The sequence below is a fragment of the Hemibagrus wyckioides genome, linkage group LG09, assembly GCF_019097595.1.
Source record: "Hemibagrus wyckioides isolate EC202008001 linkage group LG09, SWU_Hwy_1.0, whole genome shotgun sequence".
Lineage (NCBI taxonomy): Eukaryota > Metazoa > Chordata > Actinopteri > Siluriformes > Bagridae > Hemibagrus > Hemibagrus wyckioides.
The window spans coordinates 24,030,657-24,043,156 of record NC_080718.1 but is presented as its reverse complement, the minus strand read 5'-3'; the positions used below and the strand labels follow the sequence as shown (position 1 = coordinate 24,043,156).

The 12,500-nt window shown below is 43.8% G+C and overlaps 1 protein-coding gene across 5 annotated transcripts in view; it reads left to right on the top strand.

Annotated features, from left to right (window-relative positions):
- The window catches only part of rps6ka1 (ribosomal protein S6 kinase a, polypeptide 1), a 100,047-nt gene that overhangs the window by 51,212 nt on the left and 36,335 nt on the right, over positions 1-12,500 (top strand). Inside the window, exons 1-2 of one of the 5 annotated variants that reach the window (XM_058398931.1) lie at positions 8,781-8,907; positions 11,910-11,963. The exons of 2 other annotated variants lie outside the window; for them this stretch is intronic. In XM_058398931.1, the coding sequence (XP_058254914.1) occupies positions 8,866-8,907; positions 11,910-11,963 (96 nt within the window). In that variant the 5' untranslated portion in view covers positions 8,781-8,865. Of the gene's footprint in view, positions 1-8,764; positions 8,908-11,909; positions 11,964-12,500 lie in introns of those variants that run through there. 2 more of the 5 variants (XM_058398933.1, XM_058398934.1) reach the window with 2 other exon arrangements.

Genomic DNA, 12,500 nt, shown 5'->3' with positions numbered 1-12,500 from the left:
ACAGCCCTCCTCTCACCCTTACAGCCCTCCTCTCTCCCTTACAGCCCTCCTCTCACCCTTACAGCCCTCCTCTCTCCCTTACAGCCCTCATCTCTCCCTTACAGCCCTCCTCTCACCCTTACAGCCCTCCTCTCTCCTTCACAGCCCTCCTCTCTCCTTCACAGCCCTCCTCTCACCCTTACAGCCCTCCTCTCACCCTTACAGCCCTCCTCTCTCCTTCATAGCCCTCCTCTCACCCTTACAGCCCTCCTCTCTCCTTCACAGCCCTCCTCTCACCCTTACAGCCCTCCTCTCTCCTTCATAGCCCTCCTCTCACCCTTACAGCCCTCCTCTCTCCTTCACAGCCCTCCTCTTACCCTTACAGCCCTCCTCTCACCCCTACAGCCCTCCTCTCACCCCTATAGCCCTCCTCTCACCCTTACAGCCCTCCTCTCTCCTTCATAGCCCTCCTCTCACCCTTACAGCCCTCCTCTCTCCCTTACAGCCCTCCTCTCTCCCTTACAGCCCTCCTCTCTCCTTCATAGCCCTCCTCTCACCCTTACAGCCCTCATCTCTCCTTCACAGCCCTCCTCTCACCCTTACAGCCCTCCTCTCTCCCTTACAGCCCTCATCTCTCCCTTACAGCCCTCCTCTCACCCTTACAGCCCTCCTCTCTCCTTCACAGCCCTCCTCTCTCCTTCACAGCCCTCCTCTCACCCTTACAGCCCTCCTCTCTCCTTCACAGCCCTCCTCTTACCCTTACAGCCCTCCTCTCACCCCTATAGCCCTCCTCTCACCCCTATAGCCCTCCTCTCACCCTTACAGCCCTCCTCTCTCCTTCATAGCCCTCCTCTCACTCTTACAGCCCTCCTCTCTCCCTTACAGCCCTCCTCTCTCCTTCATAGCCCTCCTCTCACCCTTACAGCCCTCCTCTCTCCTTCATAGCCCTCCTCTCACCCTTACAGCCCTCCTCTCTCCTTCACAGCCCTCCTCTCTCCTTCACAGCCCTCCTCCCTCCTTCATAGCCCTCCTCTCTCCTTCACAGCCCTCCTCTCTCCTTCACAGCCCTCCTCTCTCCTTCATAGCCCTCCTCTCTCCTTCACAGCCCTCCTCTCACCCTTACAGCCCTCCTCTCTCCCTTACAGCCCTCATCTCTCCCTTACAGCCCTCCTCTCACCCTTACAGCCCTCCTCTCTCCTTCACAGCCCTCCTCTCACCCTTACAGCCCTCCTCTCTCCTTCATAGCCCTCCTCTCACCCTTACAGCCCTCATCTCTCCTTCACAGCCCTCCTCTCTCCTTCACAGCCCTCCTCTCACCCTTACAGCCCTCCTCTCTCCTTCACAGCCCTCCTCTCTCCTTCACAGCCCTCCTCTCTCCCTTACAGCCCTCCTCTCTCCTTCACAGCCCTCCTCTCTCCTTCACAGCCCTCCTCTCTCCCTTACAGCCCTCCTCTCTCCTTCATAGCCCTCCTCTCTCCTTCACAGCCCTCATCTCTCCCTTACAGCCCTCCTCTCTCCTTCACAGCCCTCCTCTCTCCTTCACAGCCCTCCTCTCTCCTTCACAGCCCTCCTCTCTCCTTCACAGCCCTCCTCTCACCCTTACAGCCCTCCTCTCTCCTTCATAGCCCTCCTCTCACCCTTACAGCCCTCCTCTCTCCCTTACAGCCCTCCTCTCTCCTTCACAGCCCTCCTCTTACCCTTACAGCCCTCCTCTTACCCTTACAGCCCTCCTCTCACCCTTACAGCCCTCCTCTCTCCCTTACAGCCCTCCTCTCTCCTTCACAGCCCTCCTCTCACCCCTATAGCCCTCCTCTCACCCTTACAGCCCTCCTCTCATCCCTACATTCTGCCTCTCCTCTACAGCCCTCCTCTCACCCCTACATCTGAATATTCTGGGCCAGGGATTCAGAAACCAGCCAGCTTCCATTAACTGTAAAAAAAAATCCCAGGGCTCTACAAACACAGCACACATTTATACGTTCAGCTAGAACTCGGAATTCGCACCTTCACTTAGTAACAACCATAGAGACCCATAGTTCAGTCTCCTCAACCTTGAGGACAGCAAGTAACATCAGATCAACACACAGCATCAATAGTAAACAAAGTAGCAGGAATTTCTTCTCACTGAGGTTCAGTGTATCATACAGTCAGCTTGTTAAATCAGTAACACTGACTAAACAGATCACTGAGCAGTGTGAAGGAGGATGTGAATAAACAGTGAGTGTGCAGCATTATTCACACTGTCCAACTGTTAGACTCCTTATTTATTCAGTTCAGTTTTAACAATGGACATTGTCTCAAAGCAGCTTTACAGAAATATAAAAACAGAATAAAGATAATGTTTAAAATTAAATTAATATTTATCCCTAATGATCAAGCCTGTGGTCACAATGACAAGGAAAAACTCCCTGAGATATGAGAAATGAAGGGAACCTCATCCTCATTTATAGATATAAAATAATGTTTTGGTTATTTCTGAGAGCCATGGAGCTTAACATTTTATTCACAAAACACATTAGGTTGAAATTGACATGTTGTTATTTATAGTCCTGCTTAATTGGACGTTTTTAATGATCGGCTTGAATTCAAGGGATTAGTCCAAATGTGTAATAATAATAACACTATCACTGTGAGTTTGTAGGTTGTGCTTTTAAATACCACAAGAAAGTATTTTATTTTATTTTATTTTATTTTATTCTGTTACACTCCTCCATTTTCATCTGTCCCAGAATGACAATAATTATTGCACATTTTTCTTCTTTGTCCCTTTTTCCCTGCCCCCCCCCCAATTTCCACTCTTTTACCCCATTTTATTATTTTTTTTATTTTCATTTTGTTTTTATTTTATTTTATTCTGTTACACTCCTCCATTTTTATCTGTCCCAGAATGAGAATTATTACACACTGTTCTTTTTTTTTGTCCCTTTTCCCCTGTTTTTCCCCCTATTTTCACTTTTTCCCCCATTTTATTTTTTAATTTATTTTCATTGTATTTTTTTATTTTATTTTATTTTATTTTATTTTATTTTATTTTATTTTATTTTATTTTATATCTTTGACCCTCTGTCTGTAATTCACAGACCCCACTTTAAGATCTGCAGTGTTTTATGGCATTAAATGCTGAGAGTCTGTGAAACAGCTTAGGGTTTATTTTTTTGTTCTGTTTTGTATTAAAACGTTTCTGATTTGTTAGTCGGAGGCAGAAACGTTTTAGTTAAAGGTTCTGGTCAGCCACCTGTCTCAGTAATGCAATCATTTCATTCCTTTGTGGAAATAACAGCAGGTCAGCAGCACAGTCCGGTCAGATCTGATCTCCATGCTGAGACCTGAAGACCAGCGGGATGTGGTGGTGTATCTGGATCAGTGAATATTACCCAGATGTTGAATTGAAGTGACCGGTTCTGTTGCTTTAGTTGAATCAGATTCAGGGTTTTTTTCCCTCTTTTAAGCTCTATGGTCAGTTGTTGAAAATATCTTTCACACACTCATTTCCAGCTGAAATGACCCTTCAGCTGAAGATGAGAAGCCGTAATTACGATGGACCAAAACCTTCACACTTTCACTAATCATGTTCATTCATTCATTCATTCATTCATTCATTCATTCATTCATTCATTTTTTCCCCTGAAGAAGTGTGTGTGTGTGTTATTGCACGCTATCACACAGTGGTGTGTTGTCATGGTTACTGAGCTCATCCGTATCACTATGGTTACTCTACAGCCAAATTTTTTTTCCCCTGCTCTCCATTCTTTGTCTTTATACATCTCGCCCATTCTCTCACTCATTCTCTCGCTCATCCTTTCTCTCTCTCTCTCTTTCTCTCTCTCTCTCTCTCACACACAATTTCTTGTCATTCTCTTTCTCACATCTTTTCATTCGTTCACTCCTCCTGTCTCTGTTTTTTTTAAATCCTCATTCACCTTTCATTCTCACAAGCACACGTTCATTCATGACCCTGTGGGATTACATCACACCGCCAGCGAGCACGGCCAATCAGAGCCCTCGAGGTTCTGACGGAGATTCCGATTGGTCAGGTTTCTTCCGAGCACCTCAATAAATTAGCAATTTCTTTTTAATGTCTTGTTTATCCTTTTTTTTCCCCCCCATCTCTTTCTGCTTCTCACTCACGTTAGTGTCCATCCTAGAGCACTCACAGTTTGACTTTTGACCCCGACATGCTCATGACATTGATTGTGATGAGTGGAACACAGCGAGATGGATCGATCGTGTCCGAGTTTCAATGTTTACCAAGGCTTCGGACTTAACTGCCGTCCACCAAGGCATTAAAAAACGATTAACAGTGTGTCTGCGTGTGTGTGCGCGTGCATGCACATGCGTCTGTCTGCGTGTGCATGAATAATGCGTTTGGAGCGGTGGGATTTCACACACACACACACACACACAGACACACAACTCTTTTCATTTTATTAGTGTTAGATCAGTGATGCGTGAGTGTTATTACATCATGAAATAGTGTTTCAGAAGGCAAGTGAAGACCAGAGCTTTCTCTTTTAGACATTCTTTAAAGCAGCTAGTTATGGCCTTTTTGTTGACTTTAATGTAAGCCGCTGTAATGTTAAATGGACCCGAGAGAAATCTGGCAACCTCGGAGGTGTGAACTACTTGAAAGTGATTTGCATAATCTGAAGTGGACACTCTGAGAAGCAGTTTATACAGCTGCATAAAAAAAACATGTAGCCTTTGCAGAGGAAATAATGTGGATTTGCCCACACTCTGTATGTGATGATAAAATGTATCAAGTTTCGCTTACAGTAAATCGCAGGAGAGGCTTTAGACAAGAGGCAGACTGTAAGTAGTGTGAGGGACTTTTGACCAGAGGTGAACTGTAGGGGAGTGGAGGATTTTAGGGGACAGGTGGACTGTAGCTGCAAGGCCAGCTGTGGGGGAGATGCGGACTGAAGTGGAGTGGAGGATATTAGAGGAGGGGCAGAGTGGGTGGAGTGTAGGGGAGAGGAGGGCCATAGGGTGAGAGATGGGCCGTAGGGTGAGAGAAGGGCTACAAGTGTAAGAGGAGGGCTGTAGAGAATAGGTAGGATGTAGGGGTGAAAGGAGGGCTGTAGGGGCGAGAGGAGGGCTGTAGAGAATAGGTAGGATGTAGGGGTGAAAGGAGGGCTGTAGAGAATAGGTAGGATGTAGGGGTGAAAGGAGGGCTGTAGAGAATAGGTAGGATGTAGGGGTGAAAGGAGGGCTGTAGAGAATAGGTAGGATGTAGGGGTGAAAGGAGGGCTGTAGAGAATAGGTAGGATGTAGGGGTGAAAAGGAGGGCTATAGGGGCAAGAGGAGGGCTATAGGGGCAAGAGGAGGGCTATACAGGTTAGGCAGGCTGTAGGGGCAAGAGGAGGACTGAAAGGCTGAGAAGGGGGCTGTACAGGTTAGGCAGGCTGTAGGGGTGAGAGGAGGGCTGTAGGGGTGAGAGGAGGGTTTTAGGGAGCAGTGTTCTAGTGTGTTTAATCTTGTTGAACTGGAATGCTGAGAAGGCTCTCCAGCTGTAAGCTGTGGGTTGAGTGTGTGTTTTGAGAAGAGATGATTAGGATCAGAGCAGGATTTTTGTTTCTCTTTGTGAGAAATGGTGGGATTGGTGGAGTAAATGTTTGCAGAAGGATAAGAAGGATTGAGAGAAACATTTAAACATGCACACACTCATACGCACACACCCTCGAAATCCGAGTGCCTTGTGTGTGTGTCTGCTTGTCTTGCGTGTGAAAGTTTTGAAGAAAAATTATCTCTACCTGCAGGGACTTGTGATAGGAGTGCTGTGTGTGTGTGTGTGAGAGAGAGAGATGAGACATGCTGTTTGACAAAGTTCTGTGTTAAATCACAACGTGAAACTGGACTTGCATATGTCCAGTGCCGTATCTGAGGATTTTAGCTTCAACACCACCATCACACACTTCTAAACTCAGACTCTGCTGGACGCTGTGTGTGTGTGTGTATACGTATACACCGTGTTCACACAGACTAGAGACAGCATGCATGAGATTAGATGGTATCTAAATTAAATCCACATTAAAATCTTTTTTTTTAATCATTCTCCCTCCGCTCTCGTTGCTCTGTTGATCATCTCACTTCTTTTCACTTTCCTGTCAGAGCTAATCTTTCTCCATACCTGCTATTTCACCCTCTAATCCCTCCGCTGGGTTTTTACTGTCAGAGATTAATGAGGGAAAGTGGACGCTGTTTCATCATGCAGGCTTTTAGCTTTAATGAGTGAGCGCATGACCTCTTGTGGTCAACAAGAGAATTACACTTTTATTAGAAATGGAAACCAAGGAGTGTGTGTTGTGTGTGTGTGTGTGTGTGTGTGTGTGTGTGTTTCTGTTTCTCTTTCTTGCAACACTGTCAGGCCTTCATAAAGTGCTGTTCCTCTTATCTACCACCTCATTAACATTTTTATGCATATTAATGTCCACTCGATGTTTGAGGATGTGAACACACACCCACACACGATTCTGAGAGTAAGGTTTCCTTGGACCCCAAACCTCCCACCCTTTCCATATCGTAACAATTTCCTGTGTGTGTCTGTCTGTGTGTGTGTGTGTGTGTGTGTGTGTGTGTGTGTTTAGATGTAGATACTGATTTAAATGTATGCAGCAAGACACAAGCATTGCTGTGTATAGTAATTTCACTGATGCATGATTTCTCATATTCCAGCTGTTAGGTCTCAAGTAGTGTACACACACACACACACACACACACTGCTGAAAGTGATCATCTAGCCTTCTGTGGTGTGAGTGTCTGTCTCCTGAGCCTTACTGACTGTTTATGGGTGCGGGGGGTTGGGGGGAGGGGGTATTTGCTTGCTTTTCTATCTATCTATCTATCTATCTATCTATCTATCTATCTATCTATCTATCTATCTATCTATCTATCTATCTATCTATCTATCTATCTATGTATTTTGTCAGGTTCTTGGTTATGGGTACAGAGGTTGGGGGTACGAATACCAAGGTTAGGGTTTGGGTAATGTCGTTAGGATTATGGAAGAGTTTAGGGTTTGTGGCCCTAAGAGTTATGTGTAATGAGGTTAGGAATATGGTGCCAGGGTTGGGGGGGGGGAATGCGGTTGGGGGAATGAGGTTAGGGATATGGTACCAAGGTTAGGGTTGGGGTAATGACGTTAGGGATATGGTACAAGGGTTGGGGGGGGGTAATGGGGTTGGGGTAATGAGGTTAGGGATATGGTACCAAGGTTAATGGTACCATTGGATAATGAGGTTAGGGTAAGAGTATGTGTTCTGGGTTAAGGGTTTTGGGTTAAGACTAATAAGCTGGTTGGTCTATAGTCATGAGCTCAGTGTTAAGGTTATTTCTATATCTACACTGTGTGCATAATTATTAGGCAAATGAGTATTTTGACCAAATCATCATTTTTCTGCATATTTTCCAAGTCCATGCTCTATAAACATGAATGCTTATTGCATTTAAACATATCAGGTGAAGTGTATTTGTGTAATGAGGGAGGGTGTGGCCTAAGGAGATCAACACCCTATATCAAGGTGTGCATAATTATTAGGCAGCTTGTTTCCTCAGGCAAATAGTCAACAGGGTCACAAGAAATGTGTTGAGGAAAAAAAGATATAAATTAACTACCAAAGATTTAAGAAGAAACAAACGTGAAGCTACTGGGAACTGTGGTCAGAGACAGGGTCAGGGTAAGGAAGGCTGAAACCTGACCACCACAGAACACCACACTTAAGCTGAAACGTCAAGACTGGGCCAAGAAATCAGATTTTATAAAGGTTCTTTGGACTGATAGGATGAGAGTGACTCTTCACAGAACAGCTTGATGGGCACAGAGCAAGGTGGACAGGTATGGGCTGGTATTATTGAAGATGAGCTAGTTGGACTATTCCTGGTTGAACATGGATTCAAAATCAACTCCCAACTTTCCAGTGGTACAGGAAAAAGTCTGCATCTTTCAAGAAGGCCATGATATTTATGTAGGACAATGCTCCATCGCATGCATCGAAGGCCTTAAAGATGAAAGAATAATGACCTCTTCCTCACCTGACCTAAACCCTACTGAGAACTTGTGGGCTCTTCTCAAACGGGAGATTTACAGTGAAGGAAAACACTACACCTCTCTGAACAGTGTCCTGGAAGCTGTGGTTGCTGCTGCACAAAAAGTCAATCCTCAGCAGATCATGAATGACTCCATGAATGGAAGGCTAATGAGTGTGATTGAAAAGACGGGTGGCCGTATTGGTCACTTTCTTATTCTTTGAAATGTCAGAAATGTTTATTTGTGAATATTGTTTATTATTTTCACTTTAACCGATGACGATAAACAAGTGAGATGATCAGTTTGTCGGTTTTCATTTAGATGCGTAATAATTCTGCACACTAATAGTTGCCTAATAACTAAGTAGATATTCTCCTAAGAAAGACAAAACCTCACTTTTACTTCCTTAAATATTGATGTTTGGGGTTTTTTAACATTTCCGATTGCACTGTAGTTGTTCAATAATGAAATGAATCCTCAAAAAATACAACTTGCCTAATAACTGTGTTCACAATGTGAACTAATACACTGGCAATAAACATAGATCGGTGTGGGTGGGGGGAGGGGTGGTGTGTTGGGTGGCTGTGGGTGTTGTGTGGTCACTGGGTGACTCGACTCATGAGTTAGAGTTTCCTTAGAAAGTTCTGTTATTTCTTTCCACTTCACTCACCCATCCTCTCTCTCTCTCTCTCTCTCTCTCATCTGAAACACACACACACACACTGTGTTAGCCATTTACATTTGCATTTCCCCTTTTTCACCCTATGACCGTGGGTGTGTGTGTTAGCGCGTGTGTGTTAGCGTGTGTGTGTGTGCGAGCTGTGAGCCTGTCAACGGTCTGTGTGCCTGCAGTGAGCTCGGACATGTGGAGGCATATCTTCCGTACCAAACAGCGCGTGCCTCAGGCAAGTTTACTCTGCTCTATCCATCCACTTAACACACAGAGAGAGAGGGGGGGGGGGGGAAGAGGGTGGAAGATGAGTGGAGTGAAACAGAAGAGAGAGATGATCATGGCATGTAGATACGTGTTTGCACTACACTAGGAGTTGTTTTTGGTGTGTGTGTGTGTGTGATGTAGGACAGGAAACACTTGTAGCTTCTTTTTCTTTGACCTGAGAAGATCTCACCTGTTTAATACTCGCCACACCTCAAGCGTAAACTCCTCAGCAGGCTCCTTGATGTCAGCTCAGTACTAACCCCCCCAGCCAGCTCCTCACACAGATCTAATCACGCTACTGAGACTGGTTTTAGTGGTTAGCTTATTAGCTTTACAGACGGGGATGAGTGTTATGAGAATGATAGAACCTGGGCTTCCTCTGGCTGCTGAGCTGAACAGTTTATTTGCATATATTATGCTTTGGTTTGACCTGTTTTACTCGTGGAACTGACGCTTCTCATGTATTTATAGTTACTTTGTTTTGTGTGGGTGACATTAACTGTAGATGCCGGGGATTAGAAAGATATTCATTAATAATTGTGGGGTTTGGGGATTAGTAGTTTTTGGTTTAGTGACTGATGGCGTTAAGGATTATGGTTGGTAACTGGGAATATTAGGGATTAGTAACAGATGTTTGGGATTAGTAGGTTTGGGCTTAGTGACTAGGATCAGAGATTAGGTTTGCCAAGTGTGTATATTAGGTTATTAGGGATTATTGACTTGATATTTGGGGTTAGAGTGATTGTCTGTTTAGTGACTGTTCATGTTATTAATTAGTCTTAGTGACTGTTGATTAGAGGTGTCTGGGGTTTGCAATATTAGGGTTTAGTGGCGGTTGCTGTTAGGGATTAGTTATGCTTGGTAACTGGGAATATTAGGGATTAGTGACTGATGTTTGGGATTAGTAGGTTTTGGTCTAGTGACTAGGATTAGAGGTGTTAGCTTTGGTGACTCTTGATGTTTAGGGATTAGTTAGGTTTGGTAAATTTGTATATTAGGGATTAGTGACTTGATATTTGGGGTTAGTGTGATTGTTTAGTGACTGATGTTTGCGATTTGTGTTTTTAATTAGTCTTAGTGACAGTTTATTAGCGGTGTCTGGTAATTGTAATTTTAGGGATTAGTAACTTGCTTTTTGGGATTAGTCGTTTTTGGTTTAGTGACGGATGCTGTTAGGGGTTAGTCATGCTTGGTAACTGGGAGTATTAGGGATTAGTAACTGATGTTTGGGATTAGTAGGTTTTGGCTTAGTGACCAGGATCTGGGGTGTTTGGTTTAGTGTCTCTTGATGTTTAGGGATTGGTTATGTTTGGCAAGTGTGTGTATTAGGGATTAGTGACTTGATATTCAGGATTAGTGTGTTTTTCTGTTTAGTGACCGATTACGATTTGTTTTTAATTAGTCTTGGTGGCTGTTGATTAGAGGTGTTTGGAGATTAGTAACTGTTGATGTATGGGATTAGTGGTTTTTGGTTTAATGATGGGTCTAGAGGTGTGTGGTGATTGTGAATATAAGAGGTCATGAGATTAGCGGTTTTTGGCTTAGTGACTGTTGTTTGGGATTGATAAAATGAGGCATATATTGTATTTTTGCACCAGTAAAGATTGATGTTAGAGGGTTTATAGTGTTTGGATTAGTAGATGCTTAGATTAGTTGTTTTAGTATTAGTATCTGTTGATATTGGAAATAGTAGAGGTTAGGGATTAGTTGTTTTTGGAAGAACGTTATGTTTATTGATTTATACAGTTCAGGTAAGTAACAATACATTTTAGAGATTTTTGGATTTAGTTTCTGGATTCGTATCTGATGATAGCGATTAGTTTTTTTTTTTTAACAGTAAATGTTAGGGATTAGTAGTTTTTGGATTAGTCACGTTGAGAAATTGGGGATTTGGGGATTTTAGACTAGTTTGAATTGAATAACTCCTTGTGAGGGATTAGTATTTTAGTAGTTTGTGTTAGTGGCCGCGTGTGCTCGGACTGCTGAGAGCGTTTCGTAAACAGGAAGTTTTTGTTGTTGATTTCTCACCCAAACACACCCACACACCCACACACACACACTCACACTCTTCTAGCTTCTTGACTCCATTGCAGCGCAAGCGTTTGTACGTCTCACATTTTACTCCCAAACAGATTAATTTGCCTTGGTGGTTTTTATCTTCGAACACAGGCGAGTGTCGAAATAACAGAAGAAGCACAGGAAGCGCTACCTTGAGCAAGTTTTATACCGTCACACCTCTCAGTTTTAGTAACGTCCTCACCACCGCACCACGATCCTGAGATATAAGCAGAGCTGTCGCTCACTCTCTAGAGCTTTCACAGCTGGTGAGAAAAATTCGCTGGATGTGAACAGCCTGCTAGCTAATCAGCGAGAGCAGCTTAATGATCAGATTATTGCATATAGCAGCACTTTTTACATGATTAATGCTTCATGCTTGATTTCACTCCACATTTTAGGAAGAAGCCAGAGTTTAACACTCAGACATGCTCGAGTGAGTCTGAATCCGGATCCTAAATATATAAGTAAAAAATAAAATATAATATACATATTAAGTTCAAAGTATTGGTGATGTTCAGTGAATGCAGTCCAAGTCTATTGGAATACATGGTTCGAAATCTGTAGCAGCAGTGAAACAGGTCCGGCAAAGTATTGCATTGACCATGACGTCACAGTGTCATGCAGATTTTGGGACGTTTCCTAAATCAATGTTCTAGCAAATGGGCTAAATAGAGGTGGGTTCGGGACGGAGCACAGCTGAGTGTGAAGAAGAGACAGGAAATGTTCAGACGTGTTGAAACTCTCCTTTGTCTCCTTTTGGGTGAAAAAAAAAAACGGAAATAAGTGGTGGGGCAATAGTGGATAGTCTGCCTGCGTGTGTGTGTGTGTGTGTGTGTGTGTGATGAGTGCTGTCATAATGCAGGCAGGATATAGAAGCTGATTCTTTCTGACACGATGCAATTCTTCCTCCAGAAAGTGTGTGACATCACGTGGGTGGAGAAGGACTTTGCCAATATTAACAGGAAGGTAAGATCATACATGATCTTGGTTTGTTAGCTTCATTTCCTGTCAACGTTCATGTGTAAAATAAGCGCCATGAATAATAACAGTAGAAATCTTCTGGGAACTTATCTCCTGTCCTGTCATTTTTATTAGTGTTTGTTTTTTAGTCTATAATCTGGTATTTCCTTGTTAAAGGACTGGTCACTATTAATTATTAGGACATGATGATGTCGCTCTTTCGCAACTCACTTTAATACAAATATTTAAGCTCTGTTTTTGTTTTTTGTTTTTTTTAAACTGGCTAGACGCTCTATCATTGGCTAGTCTAGTCTAGCTCCGCCTACCTAGACTAACGGAGACCATTCTTTGTAGCAATAGCCTTTATTTGTCACATATACATTACAGCACAGTGAAATTCTTTCTTCACATTACCCATCCTTGGAGGTTGGGGTCAGAGCGCAGGGTCAGCCATGATACAGCGCCCCTGGAGCAGAGAGGGTTAAGGGCCCAACAGTGGCAACTTGGCGGTGCTGGGGCTTGAGCCCCCAATTTTCCGGTCAA